This window comes from Erinaceus europaeus, chromosome 3 (genome assembly GCF_950295315.1).
Source record: "Erinaceus europaeus chromosome 3, mEriEur2.1, whole genome shotgun sequence".
Taxonomy (NCBI): domain Eukaryota; kingdom Metazoa; phylum Chordata; class Mammalia; order Eulipotyphla; family Erinaceidae; genus Erinaceus; species Erinaceus europaeus.
Window position 1 is genome coordinate 45243420 of NC_080164.1, and position 27382 is coordinate 45270801.

The window sequence follows — 27382 nt, forward strand, 5'->3', positions numbered from 1 at the left end:
ACGCAGGTCCTTGCGCTTAACCCGGTGCGCTACCGTCCAGCCCCTTATTATTATTATTTTTTAATCTTTTTAAACCGGAGTACTGCTCAGCTCTGGTTTATAGTGGTGCAGGGGATTGAACCTGAGACTTCGGAGCCTCAGGGATTAGAGTCTCTATGCATAACCATTATGCTATGTACCCCCACCCTCCACGAAATTTTTTACTTGCTTAGTATGCTGCTTTGCCATGTGTAGGACCCAGATTTCAGCCTCACCTCCACCACATTAAAGGAAGTTTCACTGGGGTGGTTTCTTTTACTCACTCTCTGCTTTTATCTAAGTATGTGGTGGTGGCAGTAAAGGCCAAAGAAATAGCTTAGCTGATGGAGTGCAGGATTTCTTACCTGGAGCTCTCGGTTCATCTGCTGTGCAGCATGTACTGGAGTGGATCTCTGGTCTCTCTTCCTCATGTGAAACTATATTACAAGTATAAATATGCAATACTTTTACAAATAAATGAATATTTTTAAAAGTAGTTGACACATAAAATATTCCATGCATCTCCCTTTTCGCATTATATTTAATGTTATTGTAGTGTGATGTTTTGTCCATATGACTATCTTCCTCACTAGACTATGAAGTCTGTGAAGGAAGGTCCATATCTTCATCTTCTCAGCCCTGGCTCATGGACCTGGGACCTTGGAGTTTTAGATGTGAATGTCTTGCACAACCACTATGTTATCTTCCCAGCCTCCTCCTCCTCCTCTTCCTCATTTTCCTTCTCCTCCTCCTTCTTTTTACTAATAATTTAATACTGGTTTACAAAATTACAAGATAGCAGGGAAACAGTTCCACACAGTTCCCACCAACAGTTCTGGGTCCTTATTCCCTCCAAAGATTTTATTTATTAGAAAGATAGGAGGTGGTCTGGGAGGTGGCGCAGAGGTTAAAGCATCGGACTCTCAAGCATGAGGTCTTGAGTTCAGTCCCTGGCAGCACATGTACCAGAGTGATGTCTGGCTCTGTCTCTCTCATGTTTCTCATTAATAAATAAATAAATAAATCTTAAAGAAAGAAAGAAAAGAAAGGAGGAGACAGAAAAAGAATCAGACATCACTCTAGTACATGTGCTACTGGGGATTGAACTCAGGACCTCACGCTTGAGAGTCCAATGCTTTATCCATTGTGCCACCTCCTGGACCACACTTTTAAAATTTTTTTACCAGAGCACTGCTCAGCTCTGGCTTATGGTGGTGTGGGGGATTGAACCTGGGACTTTGAAGTCTCAGGCTCATCTATCTTATCTATTCTGCTCCCCCCCCCCTTTCTGTAGTCCTGCCTTCTCATCCTAAGCCACACCTATGCCTAATACTGCTTCTGAATGTCTTTCCTCTTCTTGCAGGATCCTGATGGAATTGGGTTCCAGAGCCCTCTAGCCATCCCATAACATTTAACCCCCCTCTAGGAGTATGGACCAGAATTCTTTCTGGGTGTAGAAGGTGGGAGTTCTGGGTTCTGAAATTGCTTTTCCACTGGACATGGGCAGGTGATGTAGACTCCCAGCCTGTTCTATCCTTCTCTAGTGGGGTAGGGCTTTGGGGAGGTTAGGCTCTTGGACACATAGGTGAGGTTGTCCACCTGGGGAGTTCAGGATGGAATCATAGTATCTGCAACTTGGTGTCTGAAAGAAGGCAGTAATATATGAAGCAGGACTAAATGTTAGGCTTAGAGACCAAGAAACTCTGGTCAAATAGGATTTAGTGAGAATATATTTATGTATTTATGTATCCCTTTTATTGCCCCAATAATTTGCCATTGAGCCTTTTCTTTGACAAATGCAGTGTTTTTTTTTTAAATATATATGAGGAATTTTTAATTCTGATTTAATTGAAAGTTTTGTGTGTTTTACAAGACAGTTTGCTTAATTTACTATTGAGGTTTTTTTTTTTTTAAATTGTACTTTAAAAGAATAAGAGAAACGTATTGAGCCCACCTCACCCCACCCCCCACCCCCAAAGAAAAAGAGAGAGAGTGGAAGAAATTATTGGAGTTATTTTAATAGAATGTGGGAGAATATATACTGAAAAATATGCCATGCTTAACTGGACTGATCCAATTCTCTTGGCGGGGGAGGGCTAGAACAAACCAATGTAAAGCATACGACAGTACAGCATCAAGCATGGCATATTTTTCAGTTTTATTAGTGGTTTGACGTTGCACTGTTTACTTCTGAAGATGCAAAATAAAAGGGGGACAGGTGGTGGCACACCTGGGTGAGTGCACATGTTATCATGCACAAAGTCTTGGGTTCAAGCTTCTGGTTTCCAAGGGCAAGGGTGAAAACTTCGCGGGCTATGAAGCAAAACTGCAGTATCTCTCTTTCTCTCTTCCTCTCTGTCTCTTCATCTCAGTTTCTGTCTCTATCCAAGATATGAATAAATAAAGCACAATACAGAAAATAGCTTTAAAAAATAAAGGCATATCTGGTATATAATCTAGATATAGGAGACTGTTATGGAAAAATAGACAATCAAAAAAATTTTTTTTCTTTATCACAGCACTGCTCAGCTATGGCATATGATGGTGCCAGAGACTGAACATTTTTTAAATGTTAAAACTAGGGCTGGGGAGATAGCATAATGAATACACGTAAGAGTCTTTCATACCTGAGGCTCTAAGGTCCCAGTACCAGCACAGAGCTGAGCAGTGCTCAGCTATTTCTCTGATTTAAAACAAAAGTGAAGTTAAAAAAAAAAAAAGTCAAAACTAAAGACAAGAAATACCTGTGCTGAGCTTAGCTATCACATAGAAGCTTCAAGTTAAAGGGAACTCTTGAAGGGAACCTACCTTTTCATAGAGGAGTTTTGCTTCAACAAGTTTTTCTTGCTTGCCTACTACCTAATTTCTATTGTTCAACTGCCAGCAGCTTCCACGTTAGTGTTGAGCAGCTTAGCTGCTTCAGCGCTGACTGTTGGGAGAAATAACTGGTGTTAAAAACAGTGTGTGTGTGTGTGGGGGGGGGGGGGGAGTCGGGCGGTAGCGCCCGGGTTAAGCGCACGTGGCGCAAAGCGTGAGGAGGGGCAAAAGGATCCCGGTTCCAGCCCCCAGGGATGTCGCTTCACAGGCGGTGAAGCAGGTCTGCAGGTGTCTATCTTTCTCCCCCCCTCTCTTTCTTCCCCTTCTCTCTCCATTTCTCTCTGTCCTATCCAACAACGATGACATCAATAACAACAACAATAATAAAAACTACTACAGCAATGAAAAAACAGCAAGGGCAACAAAAGGAAAAATGAATTTTAGACAAAAAAATAAAATAAAAACAGCGGGGGGACTGGCTGGCCAAAGACTCAGGTTCAAGCCTTGCCCCCCACCACATTGACATCGTGCTGTGGTCTTGTTCACTGTCTCCCTCTCTGCCTCTATTTAAATAATAGAATATAAATAAAATAAAATAATAAAATAACATTATTTTTTAAAAAAAAGTAAATAAAAACAGTGGGTTAGGTAGACTTCGTACCTGGAAACATTCCTGTTTTGCTGTCTTACTCCGAAGGAGCTCTGGTGCTGGCACCTAACAGATTATACTTTGGGCCTGATGTTTGACAAAGTTCTGAACAGCTGAGAACTCATCTAAATAATTAAGACCACAACAGCACTTACCTGTGGGGTTGTTGTGAAATTTAAAGGAAATGCTGGTGAAATGCTTAGAAGATTTTATTGTGTGTAGGAGATTGTATGTTTTCTCCATGCAGCTGGATTGTCCTGTGTATTTTCTTTCTTTCTTTCTTATTTTATTTTATTTATTTATTTTCCCTTTTGTTGCCTTTGCTCTATTGTTGTAGTTATTGTTGTTGTTATTGATGTCGTCATTGTTAGATAGGACAGAGAGAAATGGAGAGAGTAGGAGAAGACAGGGAGAGAAAGATAGACACCTGCAGACCTGCTTCACTGCTTGTGAAGTGACTCCCCTGCAGGTGGAGAGCCGAGGCCTCAAACCAGGATCCTTACTCTGGTCCTTGCACTTTGTGCCACATGCGCTTAACCTGCTGTGCGCTATTGCCCGATTCTCTTTTTTTCTTTCCTTTAAAAGTTTGGATAAACTTGCTTCACACACTTTCACATTTCATGACCTACTTCTGTCTGGCTCTTACAGCATACACATCAATCCTGCCTCTTCTATGGTTCCCACACACACACCTACACAAAAATCCACAGGATATTTGTGAGTATAGTATTTTATTGAAAATTAAGAATCTTAGGGTAGAGTCTACATGACACAGTATGAGACCCTTCTGTACCTGAAATGTTCCACATTTGGTCCTTTTATCCTTCTTCATAATATCACTGTGTTCCTGTTAGCCAGTGAAATGTTCCAGTGTCATTCTCGCCCCCCCCCCCCATGTAATAGTTCTGCGTAAGGACTCTTGTTCTATCTCAAATTTATTATTTTATTTTTTAAAAGATTTTATTAGAAAGATAGGAGGAGAGAGAGAAAGAACCAGACATCACTCTGGTACATGTACTGCTGGGGATTGAACTCAGGACCTCATGCTTGAGAGTCCAGTGCTTTATCCATTGCGCCACCTCCTGGACCACCTATCTCAAATTTATTGTTAACAGATTTCTTTCCTACAAAATGGTACCATTACTGAAAAAACTAGTGAGTAATTTTCTCTGCTATACATGTGTTTAGACTGTTAGGCATATAAGTAGCAGGTATCTCTTCCTGTCTTCTCATAATCTACTCTAACAAGTATTTCTTTCTTTCTTTTTAAATTTTCTTTTTTAAATCTTTATTTGTTGGATAGAGACAGTCAGAAATTGAGAGGGAAGGGGGTGATAGAGAGGGAGAGAGATACCTGTTATTTACTTATTTATTCCCTTTTGTTGCCCTTGTTTTATTTTTGTAGTTGTTGTTGTTATTGATGTTGTCGTTGTTGGCTAGGACAGAGAGAAATGGAGAGAGGAGGGGAAGACAGAGGGGGAGAGAAAGACAGACACCTGCAGACCTGCTTCACCACTTGTGAAGTGACCGCCTGCAGATGGGGAGCCGGGGGCTTGAACTGGGATCCTTAAGCCGGTCTTTGCGCTTTGTGCCACGTGCGCTTACCCCACTGTGCTACCACCAGACGCCTTCCTTCCTTCCTTCCTTCCTTCCTTCCTTCCTTCCTTTCTTTCTTTCTTTCTTTCTTTCTTTCTTTCTTTCTTTCGATTATGTTGTTTATTTTATGAGAGAGACTAGAATATTGCTGAGCTCTGGTTTATGGTGGTATCAATGGCTGACTAACAAGATTTCCTTTTTACTTACTTTTTAAAAATGTATTTTCATTTTTTTATTTGTTGCCACCAGGATTATTGCAAGAGCTCAGTGCCTACATTATGAAACCACTGCTCTCAGCAGCCATATTTTCCTTTTCTTTTTATTTGATAGGCAGAGAAATTGAGAGAAGAGGGGGAGGTAGAGAAGGAGAAAGAGAGGGGTCTGCAGACCTGGCTTCACCCCTTGAGAAGTATCCCCTCTGCAGGTGGGTAGCAGATCCATGAGCATGGTCATGTGTTCTCAGTGGGGTGCATCAGTGCCTGCTCCCTACTCTCCAGTATTTAAAAATAGTTTCCAATGGTCACAGGGGAGATAGTTCATTCTGTAGAGCACATGCCTTATTGTGTATGAGGCCCTGAGTTTGAGCCCAGTATCATGGATGGCACCAGAGGGAGTACCATGGATGGTGGAGTGGTGCTGTGGTGTCTCTCCTCTGTCTCTCTCTGCCTTCTCCCCACCTCCCACAAAAAAAGAGAAGGGAAAAGAAAAATAAGCTTGAGGAGATCTGGTCAACTTTGATGTCCCACATGTGTGAGGCCCTAAGTTTATTCCCCAATGCTGTGGTTTTTGTTGTTGTCTTTTTTTTTTTTTAATTCTTTATTGGGGAATTAATGTTTTACATTCAACAGTAAATATAATAGTTTGTTCATGCATAACATTCCCCAGTTTCCCATTTAACAATACAACCTCCACTATGTCATTTATCATCCTTCATGGACCTGTATTCTCCCCACCCACCCACCCCAGAGTCTTTTACTTGGGTGCAATATGCCAATTCCATTGTTGTCTTTTTAAAAAAATTTATTTTCCCTTTTGTTGTTTTTTATTGTTGTAGTTATTGTGTTATTGTTGTTGTTAGATAGGACAGAGAGAAATGGAGAAAGGAGGGGAAGATAGAGAGGGGAAGAGAAAGACAGACACCTGCAGACCTGCTTCACCACTTGTGAAGCGACTCCTCTGCAGGTGGGGAGCCGGGGGCTCGAACCGGGATCCTTATGCTGATCCTTGTGCTTCACGCCACATGCACTTAACCCGCTGCACTACAGCCCAACTCCCCCCCCCCCCCCCCCCAATGCTGTGTTTTTAAAAACCATTTCTAGTGGTCATTCCAGTTTGTGTCTATTCCTGTCCCTTTCCTTAGCAGTTGGACTTCTTGTCTAGTACTTTCTGTCACCTGCAATTGCACCTCTCTATATGGCTTTCACTCTCATTTCTATTCACTGCTCTCAGTGTCATAGCTCAGTGTCATCCAGTAAGATGAGTTGCTGGGTTAGATCAAAGCTTGGCTTGTAGGCTTACTGGGTTTGATCTAACCCAGCAACACATTTTACTTAACTCCTGAATCTGGTATCTTATTTGATCTTTTTTAATATATATTTTATTTATTTTATTTTTGAGAGAGATGCAGAGAGAGACACACACACAGAGAAAAACACCAGAGCACTGCTTGGTTCTGGCTTATAGAGGTGCGGAGATTGAACCTGGGACTTAGGAGCCTCTGGCATGAGAGACTGTTTGCATAACCATTATGCTATATCTCCCACTTTTATTTGGTCTTATGATAGCTTTTCTTTTCTTCCCCTCTCTTTTCTTCTTTTCCTTCCTTCCTTCTTTCCTTTCTTCTTTCTTTTTTATGGATTTGACTAGGTTATATACTATGGGGATGCACAGGTGGAGAGAGCCGTAGCCAGTTTCCAGGGTCCTAAGATTAGATGCATCCCAGGGTGGAGAGAGAATAACCACAGCCAGTCACTATACAGTTGATCAGAAGAGGTCAGTGGGACACACACATAGGACATCCTTAGCTGGCTCAGTGTCAAGTGTGTGTGCCCTTCCATCCCAATCTTCCAGGAGTATTTATTAAGGTACAAATAACAGGTGGTTATCCATCACACAGTAAATGTCAGAGTACATTTCTAAGTAGGAATATATCAGGGTGAGGGTGCTTAAAACTGCCATAAGGTATTGAGTTTATTCTAGTTGTCCCATGCACAATCTCCAGAACTGCAGGGCAGCAGACATCAGTTATGGGCAATTGCATGTGGCATTCCAACCCTCTACTGCCTGTGGGCAGCATCTGTGAGATATCCAGACTTCACCTTAGAGCAGAATTCTTGTGATAATGAGACACAGCCTGAAAAGTAGGCCTCATGGTATTATTAGTCAAGGAATGTACCTGGTAGACAAACAACAAGCAAAACACGTATGTTGTGAGCATAAGGCAAAGTTACAGGTCAGTAAGATTTCTATTAAGTATCAGGAAGTCTGAGATCAGAAAACTACTTTTGGGAGCTGGGCGGTAGCGCAGCGGGTTAAGCACACATGGTGTGAATTGCAAGGACCGGCCTAAGGATCCCAGTTCGAGCTCCCGGCTCTCTACCTGCAGGGGAGTCGCTTCACAGGTGGTGAAGCAGGTCTGCAGGTGTCTGTCTGTCTCTCCCCCTCTCTGTCTTCCCCTCCTTTCCATTTCTCTCTGTCCTATCCAACAACAGCGACATCAATAACAACAACAATAAAACAACAAGGGCAACAAAAGGGAATAAATAAATATAAAAAAATAAGAATGCTAGAATGGAAATTCTAAAAAAAAAAAAAAAACCTACTTTCAACAATGTACCTTAAGTCAGAGCATAGATGTGAAAGTGCTTCATACATCACTCATTATACAATGTACAAATTAAGTTATTGGCTTTCTGTTACTTAGAAAAACCGAACTTTCCAACACAAGTTGAACAGTATAAAATACAAATTAAGAACTGTGGAGATAGTGAAGTGGTAATGCATAGGACTTGCATGCAAAGACCCTATGTTCTGTCTCATGTACCACCAATAGGCAGAGGTGAGCAGTGCTCTGGTCAAGACAAAACAGATAAATACAAACCAGTGCTATATACCTTACAGTTGAAAGTGGAAAGGTCCACTTTCCTAATATAGTAAATTTCTGTTCCTTTTCTCACAGACAAATGCATCCTGCAATTTTTTCTGTGTTTTGCCCTGCCCTTGATTTATAACGTTTTCTTCTGCTTTCTCCTTTCCTATGTGGTCATATACAATTAGAATTTATCTTTTGAAGGGCTGGGCGATAGCGCAGCAGGTTAAGCACACATGGAGTGAAGCTCAAGGACTAGCATAAGGATTTGGGTTAGAACTGCTGGTGGGAATGTCAATTGGTCCAACCTCTGTGGAGAACAGTCTGGAGAACTCTCAGAAGGCTAGAAATGGACCTACCCTATGACCCTGCAATTCCTCTCCTGGGGATATATCCTAAGGAACTCAACACATCCATCCAAAAAGATCTGTGTACACATAATGTTCTTGGCAGCACAATTTGTAATAGCCAAAACCTGGAAGCAACCCAGGTGTCCAACAGCAGATGAGTGGCTGAGCAAGTTGTGGTATATATACACAATGGAATACTACTCAGCTGTAAAAAATGGTGACTTCACCGTTTTCAGCCGATCTTGGATGGACCTTGAAAAAATCATGTTGAGTGAAATAAGTCAGAAACAGAAGGATGAATATGGGATGATCTCACTCTCAGGCCGAAGTTGAAAAACAAGATCAGAAAAGAAAACACAAGTAGAACCTGAAATGGAATTGGCATATTGCACCAAAGTAAAAGACTCTGGGGTGGGTGGGTGGGTGGGGAGAATACAGGTCCATGAAAGATGATGAATGACATAGTGGGGGTTGTATTGTTAAATGGCAATCTGGGGAATGTTATGCATGTACAAACTATTGTATTTACTGTTGAATGTAAAACATTAATTCCCCAATAAAGAAATCAATTATATATATATATATATAAAAAGGATTTGGGTTAGAGACCCCAGCTTCCCATCTGTAGGGGAGTTGTTTCACAAGTGGTGAAGCAGGTCTGCAGGTGTCTATCTTTCCCCCTCTGTCTTCCCTTCCTCTCTCCATTTCTGTCATATCCAACAATGACAGCAATAACAATAATAACCACAACAATGGTAAAACAACAAGGGAATCAAAAGGGAAAAAAATAGCCTCCTGGAGCAGTGGATTCCACCGAGCCCCAATAATAATCCTGGAGGCAAAAAAAAAAAAGGAAGGGGGAGGGGCCGGACGCTAGCGCAGCCAGTTAAGCACTTGGCACAAAGCTCAAGCACTAGAGTAAGAATCCCAGTTCAAATCCCTGGCTTCCCACCTGCAGGGGGGTCGCTTCACAGGTGGTGAGGCAGGTCTGCAGGTTTCTATCTTTCTCTTCCCCTTTCTGTCTTCCCCTCCTCTCTCCATTTCTCTCTGACCTATTCAACAATGACAGCAGTACAACAAAAATAATAACAACAATGATAAACAACAAGGGGAACAAAGGGGAAAAAATGGCCTCCAGGAGCAGTGGATTCGTAGTGCAGGCATCGAGCCTCAGTGATAACCCTGGAGGAAAAAAAAAGAAAAAATGAATTTATTTTTTGGCAGAGGTTTCAAAAACTATTCTGATTTTCTGGAGGTGATTAAGAGAAATCATTGTGATTGTTGTAAACACACACACACACACACAGCCAAATGAATCAGTAATAGACTGTCCTTTGGCAAAGGTTTCAAAAACTGTATTCTGATTTTCTGTAGGTGATTAAGAGAAATCATTGTGATTGTTGTGAACACACACACACACACACACACACACACAGAGCCAAATGAATTAGTAATAGAATGTCCTTGGGGGGGCGGTAACACAGTGTGTTAAGTGCACGTGGGGCAAAGCTCAAGGACTGGCATAAGGATCTAGGTTCGAGCCCCTGGGTCCTCACCTGCAGGGGAGTCAGGTCCGCAGGTGTCTGTCTTTCTCTCCCTCTCTCTGTCTTCCCCTCCTCTCTCCATTTCTCTGTCCTATCCAACAATGAACGATATCAACAACAATAATAATAACCACAACAAGGCTACAACAACAAGGGCAACAAAAGGGGGGGGATGGCCTCTAGGAGCAGGGGATTCATGGTGCAGGCACAGAGCCCGAGCAATAACCCTGGAGGCAAAAAAAAAAAAAAAGAATGTCCTAATACATTCTTCCCTGCAAGATTAAGGACCTCTTACTTAATAATCTGAACTCATCAATATCCCATTTACTTTTGTCCTGGCTTTTAGAAGCAACTTGCTTCCATCACTATTAGTGCTGGAAGCAGAAGTGATAACTGCTTTTTTCTTTTTGCAGCCTTACAGAATTATTGCTGTGGTCCAGTATGTGAGATAATCATTAATTTCCTTGTTTTCTATCTAAAACATATTAAGTTAATATGTTCCATGTTAGATACTTTGTTTAAAACAACAGTGATTTAAATGGAGCTTGTCTTAACTTTTTAGATTTGTTTTCTTTTTTTTAGATTTATTTTTTAAACTTTTTTTTATATTTCATTTATTAATGAGAAGGTAGAAAGAGAGGAGGGAGTTGGGCGGTGGCGCAGTGGGTTGGGCGCACGTGGCACAAAGCTCAAGGACCGTTGTAGGGATTCCGGTTCAAGCCCCTGGCTCCCCACCTGCAGGGGAGTTGCTTCACAGGCGGTGGGGTAGGTCTGCAGGTGTGTGTCTTTCTCTCCCCCCCCCCCCCCCCGTCTTCCCCATCTCTCTCCGTTTCTCTCTGTGCTATCCAACAACGACAACATTAATGACAACAATAATAACTACAACAATAAAACAACAGGGGCAACAAAAGGGAATAAAAATAAATATTTAAAAAAAAAAAGAGGAAAAGAATCAAACATTATTTGGGATGTGCTGCCAAGGATTGAACTCAGAACTTCATGCTTCAGAGTCCAAGGCTTTTTCCACTATGCCACCTCCTGAACCACAAAACTACACAAAGGTAAAGAGTGAGAGAGAAAACCAGAACATCACTATTGTACCCGTGATGTTAGGGATGGATTGAACTCTGGGCTCTCGCTTCCAAGCTCAGTGTCATACTCATTGCGCCATCTTCTGGGCCCTGGCTAGAATCTGTCTTAAATAAGATTCTTTTTTTTTGTTTGGCCTCCAGGTTTTTTGCTGGGGCTCAGTGCCTGCACTACGAATCCACTGCTCCTGGAGGCCATTTTTTTCCCTTTTGTTGCCCTTGTTTATCATTGTTGTTGTTACTATTGTTATTGCTGTCGTTGTTGGATAGGTCAGAGAGAAACTGAGAGGGGGGGATAGAAAGATGGACACCTCCAGATCTTCTTCACCACTCGTGAAGCGACTTCCCTGCAGATGGGGAACCCAGGCCTCGAACTGGGATCCTTATGCCGGTCCTTGCACTTTGTGCCATATGTGCTTAACCTGCCGCGCTACCGCCTGGCCCTCTTAAATAAGATTCTTTTTGAGTGGCTGGGGAGGCTGCTCAGAGGGTAGAGTTTAGGAGCTGAATGTGTGAGGCCTTGGATTTAATCCCTAGCACTGCATATGTGAGAGTGGATCAGTGCCCAGGCATGTACTTGCTCTCTCCCCACTAAAAAAAATATTTTTTTTTCTGTTGAAACTCATTGGTATGTTGTAAAGATCTTAATGATTTTATTTAATGATTCATGAATAAGACAGCACTTCCTCTAGTAAGTACAAAAGAACTCCGAATGCAGGACTTTTATAGACATAAGGGGTGAGACAAAGAAGTTACAGTAAACTGGTAAAGAAAGGATTATTTGACAAGGTCACTCTCCTCTAGGGCACTGCAGAGGCCTACCAGGCAGATTAGTGCTAACCAAGTAATTCCAGATTGACTGGTTTAGCATTCCTTTCCTGGGAGAGGCTGAAACTGTAATTAATTTAGATATTAAGTCTGTAATTAAGGCAGTGTTAAGTTCGATGAAGAAGGTTAGCATAAGTGACGCCATGTTGTCTTATTGTCTATTTTGCCTGTTACCTTAATTTTTTTGTTACCTTCACTTTTAATTTAATTCTCATGCTTTATTGGTTGGACTATCAATGTATCAACATTTTTCCGTCTTTATTTTTCACAATGCTCCCATCAATTTTTAGAAATTAAGATTTCTCTAAGGAGGCCATCACAGGCTAGAAAAGCAATTTAAATGTTAAAAACCACTAAGCAATGTTTTACTATAGTACTGAGGCCTCACGCATACCTTATACCAACATTCCCAGGCGAACTTTCCCCCCATTTATTTCAAGTAGAGATGAGAAGGGTGAGAGAGTGGGAGAGACAGAGAAGAGCACCACTCCACTATCCATGCAGCTTAGTCCTCAGTGCTGTGCACAGTGGTGCGGTGCTTCCATGTCGGGTTGGAGTTCAAACCCAGGGCTTTGCATGTGGTAAGGTGTTATACTCTGTCTCACAAGCTGTATTCTTGCCCTTAATCAATTTTTTTTTTCAGTTTTCCCAGACACAGAGGGGAACTTCTTCATGAATATTGCCAAGATAGGAAGTGCAATGATAAGCCACAGAAGAGTGGGGTTGGGGTACAGCTGAGGTTGAGGGGTGACAGGATAGAAAGGGACAGTTGCTTTATAAGCATAATGATCCAGAGATATTTGTGGAGTTCTGATATGGCAGTGGGTTATTAAGGGTATATATTTTGATCTAGCTTTTTAGTTGTTGAGAATTCAATCGGAAATAGTAAAATTATACATATGAAACCAGTCACTTTGTGGCCAGGAGGTAGCACAGTGGTAGACTTCTGGACTTAAAGCATAAGGTCTTGAGTTTGATGCCTGGAATAATGTTCTGATCCTCTCTATTGTGAAATATAACTTTTGTGTTAAAAGAAAAAAGTCATTTGGGGGCCCCAATCTCCAGTGCTAACCCTGGTGACGAGACAGGGGGGGGGATTTAGATAAGAGAGGATGGTTTTTGATTAATGGTTAAGATTTAAATAATGAGTAGAAAAAGATACATTCCGGATAATAGCTTAGCATATCAAGACAGATATTAAGCTAAAGTACTTTTTTTTTAAAGTACATTTTTTCCCTTTATTGGGGGATTAATGTTTTATAGTCGATAGTAAATACAATAGTTTGTACATGCATAACATTTATCAATTTTCCCCATAACAATACAACCCCCACTGGGTCCTCTGCCATCATGTTCCAGGACCTGAACCCTCCCCCCACCCACATCAGAGTCTTACTTTGGTGCAATATAAAGTACAATTTTTTTTTTTGCCTCCAATTTTTTTTTTTTTGATCTCCAGGGTTATTGCTGGGACTCGGTGCCTGCACTATAAACCCACTGCTCCTGGAGATCATTTTTCCCCCATTTTGTTGCCCTTGTCATTACCCTTATTGTTATTGTTAATGTTATTGTTGCCATTGCTGTTGTTGTTGGATAGGTCAGAGAGAAATCGAAAGAGGAGGGGAAGTCAGAGAGGGGAGAGAAAGACAGACACCTGCAGACCTGCTTCACCGCCTGTGAAGCGACTCCCCTGCAGGTGAGGATTGGGGGGGGCTGTCCTTACACTTTTCACCATGTGTGCTTAACTCATTGCATTACCACCCGGCCCCCTAATTTTTTAAAAATGTGTATATTTAAAAAACACTAGCCAGACAGATACTCATGTAAACTTGTGAAAAAAAAGGTTAGCCAACCTAAAATTAAACATATATAATACACATACACACACACACACACACACACACACACACACACACACACTTTAACCAGAGCTCTACTCAACTCTAGCTTCTGACTATATTGGGCTTTGAACCTGGAACCTTTGGTGCAACAGGCATGGAGGCCTTTCTGCATAATCACTATGCTATCTCCTTAGTCTTAGAGGAGATACTCTTTTTCTCATTTTTAAATTTTATTTGTTCATTTTTTGGATAGAGACAGAGAAACTGAGTGGGAAGGGGGAGATACAGAGAGAATAAAGAGAAACACCTGTAGTACTACTTTGCCGCTCATGAAGCTGCAGGTGGGGGCTGGGGGGTTGAACCCAAGACTTCCTTGCCTGTAGTTATTAATGTATGTGCTCAACTGAGTGTGCCACCACCCAATCCTGTCAAAAAAATTCTATATATATATATTTGGCTAATAAACATATCTGAAAAATTTCAATCTTAGTAAAAATCAAAGAAATACAAACATAAAAATAAATTGCAGGGGGCCACACGGTAGCGCACTGGGTTAAGGGCACGTGGCACAAAGTGCAAGGACTAATGCAAGGATCCCAGTTCAAACACCTGACTCCCCACCTGCAGTGGGGTCTCTTCACAGGCAGTGAAGCAGGTCTGCAGGTGTCTGTCTTTCTCTCCCCCTCTCTGTTTTCCCCTCCTCTCTCCATTTCTCTCTGTCCTATCCAACAACAACAATAGCAGCAGCAACAATAACGACAACAACAAAGGCAACAAAATGAAAAAAAAAGGCTTCCAGGAGCAGTGGATTCGTAGTGCAGGCACTGAGCCCCTGTGATAACCCTGGAGGCAATCAGTCAGTCAATCAATCAATCAATCAATCAATCGCAGTTTCTGTTTACCTCTAGTTAGTAACTTTGACTTAGAACATCAGAAACTTCTGGGAGTTTTTGGAGGTTGTAGGTTTCCATTTTCCTGACCCTTGTACTCACTCTGTCTTTTTTTTTTTTTTTTTTTTTTGCTCCTGCTTAGATTCTGTCATAATGAATGGGTCCGGTATGGCAGATACACCACCCAGTGTGAAATCCAAAGAGGACCAGGAAATAAATGGACATGATGAGAAAGAAAATCCATTTGCTGAGTACATGTGGATGGAGAACGAAGAGGATTTCGACAGACAGGTAAAGAAACATAGAAGGTGGGACAGCGCACATAATACTAAGTGCAAGGACCTGCACAAGGATCTGGGTTCAAGTCCCTTCTCCCCGCCTGCAGGTGGGAAGCTTTGCAATTGGCGAAGCAGGTCTGCAGGTTTCTGTCTTTCTCTCCTCCTCTCTATCTCCCGGTTCTCTCTCAATTTCTCTCTGTCCTATCCAATAAAGTGGGGGGGAATGGCTGCCAGCAGCCCCACTGTGCCCTGGAAGCAAAAAAAAAAAAAGAAAGAGAAGAGACATAGAAAAGGTGGTGGCGCACCTGGTTGAGCGCACATGTTAGAATGTGCAAGAACCCAGGTTCGAGCTCCCAGTCCCCACCTGCAGGGGGAAAGCTTCACAAGTAGTGAAGCAGTGCTGCAGGTGTCTCTCTGTTTCTCTCCCTCTCTATTAACCCCTTCCCTCTCAATTTCTGGCTGTCTCTATCCAATAAACAAATAAAGACAATAAAAAAAATTAAAAAAAAAAAGAAACATAGGAGACCAGTGATCCACACAGCTTAGTAGTTACACTATTTTATTATCAATCTGTCACAAAGGAAATGGATTCACTGGTTTTAAAATTAAATAAAAAGAAATGGAAGCCTAGACTGACCAAGAAGCATCTTTGGTAACAGGCCATAGACAGTATCTTAGAGGGAGATACTGATATTTTTCTATCACTGTGATTAAAAGAGAATCTAATGTTGTGGTGATTTGGCATAGAGTTTTGGGAGATAGCCACTGTGTACTGGCAAGCTATCCTTGAGATAGAGAAGTATGCTAGATAGAGGAGGCTAGGCTGCTGCTATTCAGTTCCAGCAGTAATTCACTGTAGTGTATCTCAGTGACATTAGTGGCCTGGGGTAGGCATTGCAAGGAAACAAATGATCCTTTGACCACAGGTCCTTTCCACAGTGCTCCTTTGCCGGCTGAGGAAGCTGAGGGTAACTGAAAGTCTAGCAGTCATCAAAGGGAAGGGACCAAAAAAAGGCCAAGGATAGGCACTTCTGTTTAGTGATACCAAAGCACTAACACCCCTGTTATGTGGTAAATAATATAGTGTCTGACTAAATCCACCAAGCAGGGCTGAAAATGTGACTTTAACTGAACAGCTTAGCATCCTGGAAAGAAGGAAACAAGCTTAGAAGGATATGGTATGTCTGTGTATGACTATCCCTGTGTTTATGTCACCATTTTCACGAATTGAGCCAGTGGATAAAGGAAGAGTTAGTAAGAGGGAACATGTGGATATGCTCTGGGCAAAGGTAAAATATCTTGAAAATATAACTTGGAATGTTGAACCTCCATTACATTATTATTGTTGTTGTTATTATTATTACTGCAGAATCATGGGTCTGTATATGTGCAATTTCACCACTTCCAGGCCAACTTTTCAGTTCTGATTGGGGGGGTCAGGAAGACAGGGACCACAGCACTGCTGTGACCCCCAATGCCATGGCACTCCCAAGTGGTGCTGGGACTTGAGCGCATACCACACATATGACAAGGACAAACATAGATACCTAGTTAGTTATATCTCTGGTCCTTGAAATACTATTTTTAAAGTCTTCCTACCAGTGATTTTTCATTTGAATTCATAATGTTAACTATATGGGCTAACATGGGTGATTATTTTGCTTGACCTCCGCACCCCGACCCCAACTCTCTGTGGCTCTATAGGTGAGCTATTTGAATCTGTTACCAGGCAACCAGCAGGAAAGGCCTGATAAATGTAAAGCAGGAGGCTTGTTAAAATTACAGTTAAGTTTGCAGAATGCACTATACTCTTTTCTAAGAGTTAACAATGTCTGTAAAGAGATGAAGTCATTCATATATATATATATATATATATATATATATATATATGTATATATGGTTTCAGTTTAGGGTTTAATTTAGTTTAGTTTTTTTTTTAATAGTCATGTTATTTCTTCTTATTTGGAGAGATTTTTATGTTGATGATGTCATTTTTAATAGTATGCCAAAAATGTTTGTTCATATCTTTCTAAGGTTCTGAAAGTATTATTAATCCTCTAGAGGCCCCATTGCCAGAAAAATGGGCCAGAAACTGAATTTATTTTGATTTAATCCCCACAATACATGCAGTGATCTAGTTACATAGTTTCTGTACCTTTTTTTTTTTTTTTTTTTAAGACTTTATTTATTAACAGAGGTGAAAGGGGGCAGGGAGAAAACAGCAAACACCATCACCATAACCAGAGCACCACTCTGGAACATGAGATGCCTGGTATTAAACTTGGGGCTTCATGCTTCCAAGTTCAGCATCCTATTCACTGCACCACCTCCCAAGCCTTCCTGTACTTTTTTCTTAATATATATATTTTTTATATATATATATATATATATATATATATTTTTTTTTTTAATTTAAAAAGAGATGCTTTTCAACAAAACTGCAGGGGCAAAAATGGAGGCTAGGAAGTGGCTCACCTGGTAGAGTGCACACTTTGCCATGCAGGAGGACCTCAGGTCCCACCCCCTGGTACCACATAGGAGTACCTACACCAGGCGAAGCTGCATAAGCTGTGGAGTAGTGCTGTGGTGTCTCTCCTCTCTTTGATCCGTGCCCTTTCTCTGTTTGAAATTAAAGAGAGAAAAACGAGTTCAGTGAAATTGGTGAAATCTCAGAGGCATATGCGTTCAAAACGAACACAAACAAGCAGAAATAACAACAGGACTGGGAAACAAATTTCAAACTCTAAAATAATTTTCTCTATGGACTATATAAATGAAAAGGCAAACGACAACTGTATCACATGATAGAGGCAGTAGAAGATCTATAGAGACCTGACATCTTACTGTATTAAATGATTGCCTCATCTCACCGTTGATGGAACTGTGTTGGCAAAAAGTTTTTAAAATTACATTTTTCTCCTGCCTGTCATTAGAAGCATCTTAATTTTTAGTAGATCATATACAAGTGGATTCTTAATTGCAGAGTGATGACCTCTGAAAGAAAGAGGTAGAGGACAGGGGGAGATAGCATGACAGTTAGGCAAGAAGTCTCATGCCTGAAGCTCTGAAGTGCCAGTTTCAATCCTCTGTATCACCATAAGGCAGATTTCTGGTGAGTGGGGGCGGGGAGGGATAGGTAGAGAGAAAACTAGAAGGGTGAGTCCCAGTGGGACAGGGAGTCTGAGGCCCTCACCTTACATGCTAGGTGGAGGAGGAACTGCAGGAGCAAGACTTCTTGGACCGCTGCTTCCAGGAGATGCTGGATGAAGAAGACCAAGAGTGGTTTATTCCTGCACGAGACCTACCCCAAGCCATGGGACAGTTGCAACAACAGTTAAATGGCCTATCCGTCAGTGATGGTCATGATTCTGAAGATATTTTGGTAAGAGCCATAGCCTAGTGTGCCATAGTGAGGACCGTGTGGGTTTAGGAGTCAGACTTAGCTATCTGGTCCTGTGATCTTGGGAATCCTCTGAACTAGTTTCTTCACTCATCAGGTAGTAAGAGGGTACAGTGAAGTGGCATTGCACTTCATAAGACCCTGAAAACTATCACTGAGCATCACCAATTTTCACTTTTCCCAATGGGCTTTGCAGAGTAGAATTGAGGTTAAAGATAAAGAAATTGGCTAGGGAAATACCCCAAGTAGTATATCACAGGACTTGCATGTCTGAGGCTCCCTGTTAGATCTGTGGCATCACAGTTTCCAGAGAGGTACTCAGACTTCCCTCTTTTCTTCTTCATGTGAGACTCTCATTTATTTATTTATTAAATACTTACTTTTTATTATTTGATTGGATTGAGAGGGAAGGGGGAGATAGGGAAAGAGAAAGAGACACCTGTTTCACCAGTCATGAAGCCTCCTCACTGCAGGTGGAGACTGGGGGTGGGAACCCAGGTCCTTATAGATAACATGTGCACTCTACCCAGTGCTCCACTGCTTGGTTCCTCTCATATGACTTATTTGTTTATTTATTTTTGATATTTTATTTATTCATGAAGAAGATACAGAGAGAGAGAGAGAGAGAGAGAGAGAGAAAGAACCAGACATCATTCTGGTACATGTGCTACCGGGGATTGAACTCAGGACCTCACATTTGAGAGTCCTGTGCTTTCTCTGCTGTGCCACTTCCTGGACCACATCTCATGATTTAAATAACAAAATATATATTATCTAATTTGAACACAGAAGTTCAGTTCTAAGTTATCATTTGTTACTGTTTTTTTTTTCCTCCACTATCCTTCATCTGTTTGTGGTTATGCATGATGCTATTAGGAAAAAAAAAAAAAAACAACTATCTGGAGCTGGCAGAATGGCTTACTTGGATAACATACTACTTTGCCATGTATATAACCCACACTTGAGCCTGGCCACCAGTGTATTGAAAAAAAGCTTCAATGTTGTTTCTCTCCCTCACTCCCTCCATTTCTACCTTAAAAAACAAAAATGAAGGCAAATAAGCAAACAAAAACTGCCTGTTGGGGTAGGAGATAGCTTACATGGTGGGGGTGTGTGTGTGTCTTGTTGTGCACACAACCTGGGTTTGAGTCAGCACCATATAGGAATGCTGTGGCAGTAAGGAGAAACACCAGTGCTGTGGTATCTGTCCCTCTCTGTTCCTCTTCTGTTTTAATTTTTTATTTTTATTTATTTATTGGGTAGAGACAACTAGACATTGAGAGAGAAGGGGGAGATAGAGAGGGAGAGAGATGTAGGCACCTGCATCCCTGCTTCATCACTTGCAAAGCTTTTTCCCTGCAGGTGGGAACTGGGGGCTCAAACACGGGTCCTTGCACATGGTAAAGTGTGCTCAGTCAGGTGTGCCACCACCTGGCCCTCCCTCTGCTTCTCTATCTGAAAGAGAATGAAAAAAACCCATACACAAAAGGAGAAAGAAAGTGGGCCAGGCAGTAGCGCACATAGTACAGAGTGTAAGAAGCCCAGTTCAAGCCCCGAGCTCCCCACCTGCAGGGGGGTCGCTTCACAAGTAGTGAAGCAGGTCTGCCAGTCTCTGTCTGTCTCTCCTCCTATTTTCCTGTCCTCTCTCAATTTCTCTTTGTCCTATCTAATTAAAAAAATGGGGGGGGGGGAAATGGCCTCCAGGAGCAGTGGATTCGTAGTGCTGTCACCGAGCCCCAGCAATAACCCTGGAGTCAAAAATCAAAATAAACAAAAAGAAAAAAAAGGGAAAAAAAATTTTCTTCATGTACATTTTGGAAGGAATATAACTCCTAAGAGGTCTTTCCTATTTTAAATGAGAAAACCTGATGACTCTACTTCCATGTTTACTTTGAGAATTCCATGAGTGAAATAGTTCTCACATAGCTCATGTTCTGAAAGATTGTGTGTACCCTGCAGCTTGCCAAGATTTTAAATAGTCACAAGAGGCTAAAAAGTGAGAGTGAGAGGGTTCAGAAAGATTTTTTTAAAGTGGTGAGAATTATGGTAACCAAATTAGTTTAATGGAATTTTCTGCTTTTCATTGAGTTAAAGTGCTCTTGAATTGAAAATTTCTCTTTGGAGCTGACCTCTTGGCACAGGACTGTAAGGCATTAAGGAGAAAAGAGATTGGTCAGGGCCTCATATGTCAGGAACCATTGAGTGCAGCTTAGCTGGTAGCCCAAGTTGCAAGGAACTCTCATACATATATTTTTCAGGTTGAGAGGAAGTTACTGGTAATAATGGAAGCATGGGGCCGGGTAGTGGTACACCTGGTTGAACACACACAAAGTACAAGGACCTAGGTTCAAGCCACTGGTTCCTACCTTCAGGGGGGGAAGCTTCACTAGAGGTGAAGCAATGCTGCAAGTCTCTCTCTCTCTCTCTCTCTCTCTCCCCCCCCCTTCACTGTCAATTTTTCTGTCTCTGTCTAAATAAATAAAGGAAGCAGAGATAAAGTTTCAATGTGCAGCTTGGGATTCACTATCTCTTGATTCTTATTTCAGAGCAAAAGTAACCTGAACCCAGATGCCAAGGAATTTATTCCAGGAGTGAAGTACTGAGCTGACAGAAGGCTTTGAGGAGGACTTGTATCTCTCCACATCTGGGGACAGCACTACACAAAAAGGCGAGGGGTGGGACAAGGGGAACAGAGGTTTAACTTGATACTGTGACTGCAGGAACTGATGTACACAGTCTTACTCTTCAGACTTCTGAGCATTTTCCTTGGGTTCCATTGACTTTCATTTGGGGCAGTTTGTTGTTATTGATGATGTTGTTATTATTATTATTATTATTTTCTGCAGCAGCAGTTCGAGATGAGGCATTAGCAGTCATCCTCCCAGCTTCATCAGGACTGTTACTGTGTTTTTGTTTTGTTATTAATTTGTTACCTGAGAAAAACGTGGGTCTTTAAGAGATGTTCTGCTCACTCTGTACCAAAGGCAGTGAACACGTGAAGAACTATGTGCTGAGTCTGTTAAACTGACTGGGAAAGGGGGCAGGTGGACAAAACAGGTAGAAAGCAGAAATATTCAGCTCAGCTCCTTCCCTGGAGGTTTCTTGCAGTTAGCTAAGATGGCCAGTGCCCTGCCAGGCTCATGTACCCTATCCCTACCTTGAATACCAGCCAGGAAAACAGACTTAAAGAGCATTAGTTATGCCAGAGTGATGTACTTGTTCTCTCTTTGTCCCCTGGCCCTAAATAAATAAATAAATAAAAATGTATGGTTACCAAAGGTGTGTGAGAGGCATGCTGTGCTGGCCATTGGCCTGAGCGTGGAAAAATCATTTTCGAATTGTTCATTGTTTTAAGTTTATTTTGACTTTTTTCTTCCAGTTCCATGAACACTTATTTGTTCTGGAATCTTAACTCCTTTGGAAAGGTTTATACACTTTGGCAAATAAATCCATTTTCCAGGGTACTAGCAAGAAGCTCAGTTTAGTTTGAATGCTTCCCCCCACCTTATGGAATAATGCAAAAGGAGTTTATACAAGTGAGTTTCATCTGACCTAGGTGGCTGGTACCCACTGGACAGTTTGAGCAATTATAGAATTTTGGTGTTCTCACACCTAGTTATGCAGGTTCTCCTGATCCCCCTCTCTCTGAGTGAATTCCTTTTTGTTTCCTGCCTATAAGTCGGTGGAAATTTTTTGTTGATAGTCATCAGGAACAAAATCAAGTGCCAGGAGTTGTGATATAGGTAGCAGAGCCAGGTTGAAAAGAGAGCACACCCAAAGCTGGCCATTCTCCCAGAATGAGGACTTGCAGAGACCCAAGGAGAACACAGGCTGCTGGATGGCAGCTGCTGTTGCCTAGCAGGGTAAGGTCATATAACTTGAAACAAACCTCTATAAATTCAGATGTAGGACAAAGGTCGGATGGTAAGGCCTAGGGTTAGAAAACCTTAAGAATTCTTAGGGTGGGGGAAAGATAGCATAATGGTTATGCAAACAGACTCTCATACCTGAGGATCTGAGGTTCCAGGTTCAATCCCCTGTCCCATCATAATCCAAAGGTGAGTAGCGCTCTGGTTTAAAAAAAAAAAAAAGTTAAAATAAGAATTCCTGTTTTCTCCTGAATTCCTTGTTAATTTTTTTTAATGACCACTGACTGAAGTCAGATTGAAAATACAAACCTATATCTTTCCATCATTTGATCTATGGGAAGACATTATTTGAAGTGACCTTTACTAGGTCACATGTCCTAGGGAGAGTAATTTAGGGAGCTTGCAGTATTGCTTATATCATGTGCACATTAATTCCCAAAGCCTCTACCTCATGAGAATGGGACTTCTTTTTTTCTTTTTCTTTTCCCTTTTGTTGCCCTTTTGTTGTTGTTGTTGTTTTTGTAGTTATTATTGTTGTTACTGATGTTGTCTTTGTTAGGACAGAGAGATGGAAGGAGGGGAAGACAGAGAGGAGAGAAAAATAGACTGCTTCACTGCCTGTGAAGCGACTGGGATCCTTAGGCCAGTCCTTGCGCTTTATGCCATGTGCACTTCACGCCACGTGCGCTTGACCCACTGCGCTACCACCCAACTCCTGAGAATGGGACTTCTAACTTATTTTCAGAAGGGACTGTAAAGCTGCTAATAAACTTTATTTTAGCTGCAACTGGGGTGGTAACTTCTAGTGAGGAGAGTCCTTGAAAGTGCAGAAATAGTAGAAGTCCTCCTGGGGCATCCTTTCCTCCTTCAGTATGCATTAGCTTATGGAAACTTAGGATTCTGAAGATTGTAGATGGATTGGAACTGCAAAAGTAGACATTTTCTAGACTGTGGGTGTTTCCAGTACAAAGACTACATGCAGAGGATTTTTGTTTGGTTCCTCATCTGAGAAGTCCTGGAGGATCCGAATCAAGCTGTCTCTTGTCCTGAAGTGGGCTTGCTCTTCTGGCATGAAGATAAGCTAACATGTAAGGAACAGGGGAAGGAGGCCTGGCTCTCTTTCTTTCTTTTCTAATTTCTAACCAAGACACATACTTGGAAGTAAAATATCAAAATCAGTTGGGAGGCCTACTCTGCATGTTGTCCTAAGATGCACACCTGGGGTTGGCCTGTCTTCTATTGTGCATTTGGGATGTTAGTCTTCAAAATTATAACGCTTATTTGGTCAGAAATAAGACCTGCTGGATAAACAGGAGAACTTCATGACTGGTCTCTCCAGGCCTGTTCAGAGTGTTCTGACTCTAGGAAGCAGTTAGCTGCGTGACCAATGAGGAAGCTCCAGTGGTTCCTTTTGTAGCCCAACTCTTCATCTGTTGGGTTGTTGGAAAAGTCACGACACATTTTTGTATAGAAAAAAAAAAAAAGACCAGAAAAATAACATCATGACTTTTCTGACAACCCATTATTTTATGTGGTGAGGTACAAGTCCGGTTTTCACCGAGATCATAGGTTCAGCTTTAGAGCTTGCCAACTTAGCAGAGAAATGCACATATGTCCCGTTGGACCATCACTAAGGAAAGGTTGGGAGCCTATGTCTATCTCAAGTTTTCCTCATGGACAGTTCTGGGTACAAGCCAGGCTGGACAACTTTATCCTTTATTGGAAAGACTGGCATTTTGAAAAAATGGTCAGGTGATTTTGAATTTAAAACATTATTCTGTCTGGACTTTTTTTTTTTTTTTTCTTCAAAGCATCAGTTTGAGACTGTATAGGAAGAAAAGGTTTATTTTAACTGTTACAAGTTCTGGCTGGTTCCAGCATTAGTCTATTACTGATTGATTTCTAATTTTTGTGATTTTCTTAAAGATAAAAATTATTTTCTCTATTATCCTTAAAGGAGAAACAAACCATAAGGAAATGCCTTTTCAGTTTCTAAAGTCCTTTGAACTGCAAAAACAAACAAACAAACAAACAAACAAACAAAAAACCTTGATATGCAGCCTTGAGTCTTTGGGCCACTTTCTGACTGCAGTGGTTGACTTGCAGATTAAATGAGGTCAAAACATTAAAAAAAAGAAAAAGAAAAGAAAACTTGTAAAGTCAAGTCTCTAGTAGGGCTCCCTTTAAGACTACAAGGCTACCTGTGGCTTAGAAAACAGTAAAATAAAAATACTAAGATTTTTTTTTAACTTAAGTATTACTGTAATGTCAGTTTTGTCTTGATTTTATAGAATTAAGGAAGGAAGCCAAGAAGTATCCTGACAGTTTATGCATATTAGAGAGGAAAGTTGTGTGAAGTAGCCAAGGGGGTATCCAGGTGGTGGCACATCTGGCTGAGCGCACACATTACAGTGCACAAGGACCCAGGTTCAAGCCCCTGGTCCCCACCTGCGGGGGAAAGCTTTATAAGTGGTGAAGCAGGGCTGTAGGTGTCTCTCTGCCCCTCTCCCTCTCTATCTTCCCCTTCCATCTCAATTTCTCTCTGTCTCTATCCAATACTAAATAAATAAATAAATAAATAAATAAAGCCAAGGGAAGTAGCTTGATGGAATCCTTTTGCTTTAGTACTGCTGCATACCCCATGCAGAAACGTCAAGAGTCCAGGAGTCCACTCTACTGTGATCATAGGGGGCAAATTCTCTGATAAAATTCCCAGCATCAGAGATCAGTATTTCTTGGTTTAGGTGATTCTAAGGCATGGAAACAGGCAGAGAGACCAAGACTTGATGATGGCCACCTATTGGGAAAGACTCTTTATCTTTACCTGGTTTGATGGAGGGAACTGAATTGATCCGATGTGTGCTAGGGACCTTGATCTCCTCTACCTTTTCCACAGTCCCTCTGTGGTGCACAGAGTACTTTCTACAGCCATTGCTCTGCTGTCTTGTGAATGTTATCCAGAGACTTGGATAGTCACAATTTGACCGTTTGTTTTTTTTTTTTTTTCTCTGTTTCAATTTTCTGTTTCTCCTATCATGACATTACAATTGGTTACAAGGAACAGGAGAAGAAGACAGCCAAGAAAACATTCAAAGGCCCTATTTTCTACCTGAGCTTTTGCCCTCACCACTTAAGTCTCTAATGTTGTTCCTAGTCAATTTAGATTTTTGTTTGTTTTATCTTTATTTCTTTGTTTTTTTGGGGGGTCATAAGAATAGGACAGCTTAGTATTATTATTATTATCTGAGTATTGTTTTCTACTGGGTGTCAGCCAAGGATTCGCCACCATTCACCAATGCGACAGAAGAGAAATTTGCACAAGTTTTACTTCAAAAGAAGTTTAAGTTTTATTGTTACTAGGAGTCTCCTCAAAGAATTGCTGAACTTTCTTCTCCAGTCTTACCTTTGTAGAGGCTACTTTTTACAAAAAAAAAAAAAAAATAGAAGAAGTTGGGATATAGCTCAATGGTAAAGTACATGCTTCTCATATCCCTGTGTTCAATCCCCCGTTCCAAAAATTTAATACAATTTAAAAGTGAAGAAATAGTATAGGGTACTTTATACTTAGAAGGACAAAAACAACTCTTGAGACAGTAGTAAAATGTTTACTGTGAAGTGGTACGATGTTTTTGCTCTAATTCAGTAGTGCTGACTGATCCTGACCTGCTAATTGTGGTCTATGATGCTCGATGGTTTGGAAGCCGGTGTTTTTTTTTTTTTTTTTCTTTTAAAACAAATCTATTGAGGTATATTTACATGTGATAAATCCACTCATTTCAGTCATACAGTTTAGTGGTTTTATTCATAACTTCTTTAAGTCATGCAGTCATAATTCTGATTCAGTTTTGGAACATTTTCATCCCCCTTCTCCTTACCCCAATATACTCCTTCATGTCTATTTGCATAATCCCTGTACCCAGTTCTCAGCAACCAATAAACTTCCTGTGTCTATAAATTTATCTTTTTTGGACATCGTATTAATGGAATCACATACTAGTGGTCTGGTCCCTGGTATTTTTTTTTTGTTTTCTACAAGAGTTATTGCTGGGGCTCTGAGCATGCAAGATCCATTGTTCACAGTGGTTCCTTTTCCCCCTCTCAGATGGTGAGACAGAGACAAAGGAGGATAGACACTATAGCACTGTTCCACCACTCATTAAGCTTCCTCCATGCCACTGCTTGCATGTGGTAGCCAGTGACTTGAATCCAGGTCTTCATGCATACTAACGTCTACACTGTGCTGGGTGAGCTGTCTTCTGGCCCTTCTCTGGCCTTTTTCACTTTGAGTATTTTTGAGGTTCATTCTTGATGTAACTTGTGATAGTAATTTGTTCTTTTTGTTGTTGGATTATATTCCGCTGGTGGGTATATACAACATCAGCTTGTTAGCAGGGAGTCTTTTAAACTTAAATTTCAGTCCCCTCTGCAGTCTAAAATGGAACCCTCAGAATATAAGGCTCATAGGGGAGGTTGCTTATCAAAACCAGTTTTGTTGACAGAAGTTCCACATGTTGGAATCTGAACTGCTGCAGGGAAGGTTAATAAATTTGCAACTTCCTTTGTATGAGGAACCTTTGTGCTGTCAACTCATTTGAAGCATCTTATAAAAGTATGAATGTGTATCTGAGTAAACAAGAAAGTGAAACCATGTTGGATGCCTTTTTCCTTCCTGACCAAACTTAATAAACACAGCATCATCTCCATTACAAAGCTGAACTTGTTTTAAGGATGGTGATGCCCTTGTGGATGGCTCTGGAGGGAAGACCAGCAGGGCATGTTGAGAAGAGAAGGGAGCTAGAGCTTGGGAAAGAAGAGGGTCTATGCATGGCCCACCCACCCATCTGCTGGAGTGGGAGAAATGCTGATGGTGCCCTGGAAGACTGGCACCTGCAGCAGACCCAGGTCTTGATTCTCACCCCTGCCCCCCAACTTCACAAGTGTCTATAAAGACTGCTCTTTCTTACGTAACCATTGCCTGATAGTTATTATTACTTCTTATGCGGGGGGTTGGACTTTAATGTTGAAGGAAAATTTTTTCTATGTGTATGTTACTTTTTAAAAAAATTTGCTACACAAACCAAATGGCAGCTGTTGAAAATCTCAATAAAATGCATTTGCTGAAAGTG

General features: G+C 41.3%; 1 protein-coding gene across 1 annotated transcript in view; it reads left to right on the forward strand.

Annotated features, from left to right (window-relative positions):
• PAIP2B (poly(A) binding protein interacting protein 2B) overlaps nt 1–27382 on the forward strand; it is a 33785-nt gene extending 6403 nt beyond the window's left edge. Inside the window, exons 2-4 of the mRNA XM_007523673.3 lie at nt 14852–15000; nt 18193–18369; nt 20934–27382. Of these exons, the coding sequence (XP_007523735.1) occupies nt 14863–15000; nt 18193–18369; nt 20934–20990 (372 nt within the window). The 5' untranslated portion in view covers nt 14852–14862 and the 3' untranslated portion in view covers nt 20991–27382. The remainder of the gene's footprint in view (nt 1–14851; nt 15001–18192; nt 18370–20933) is intronic.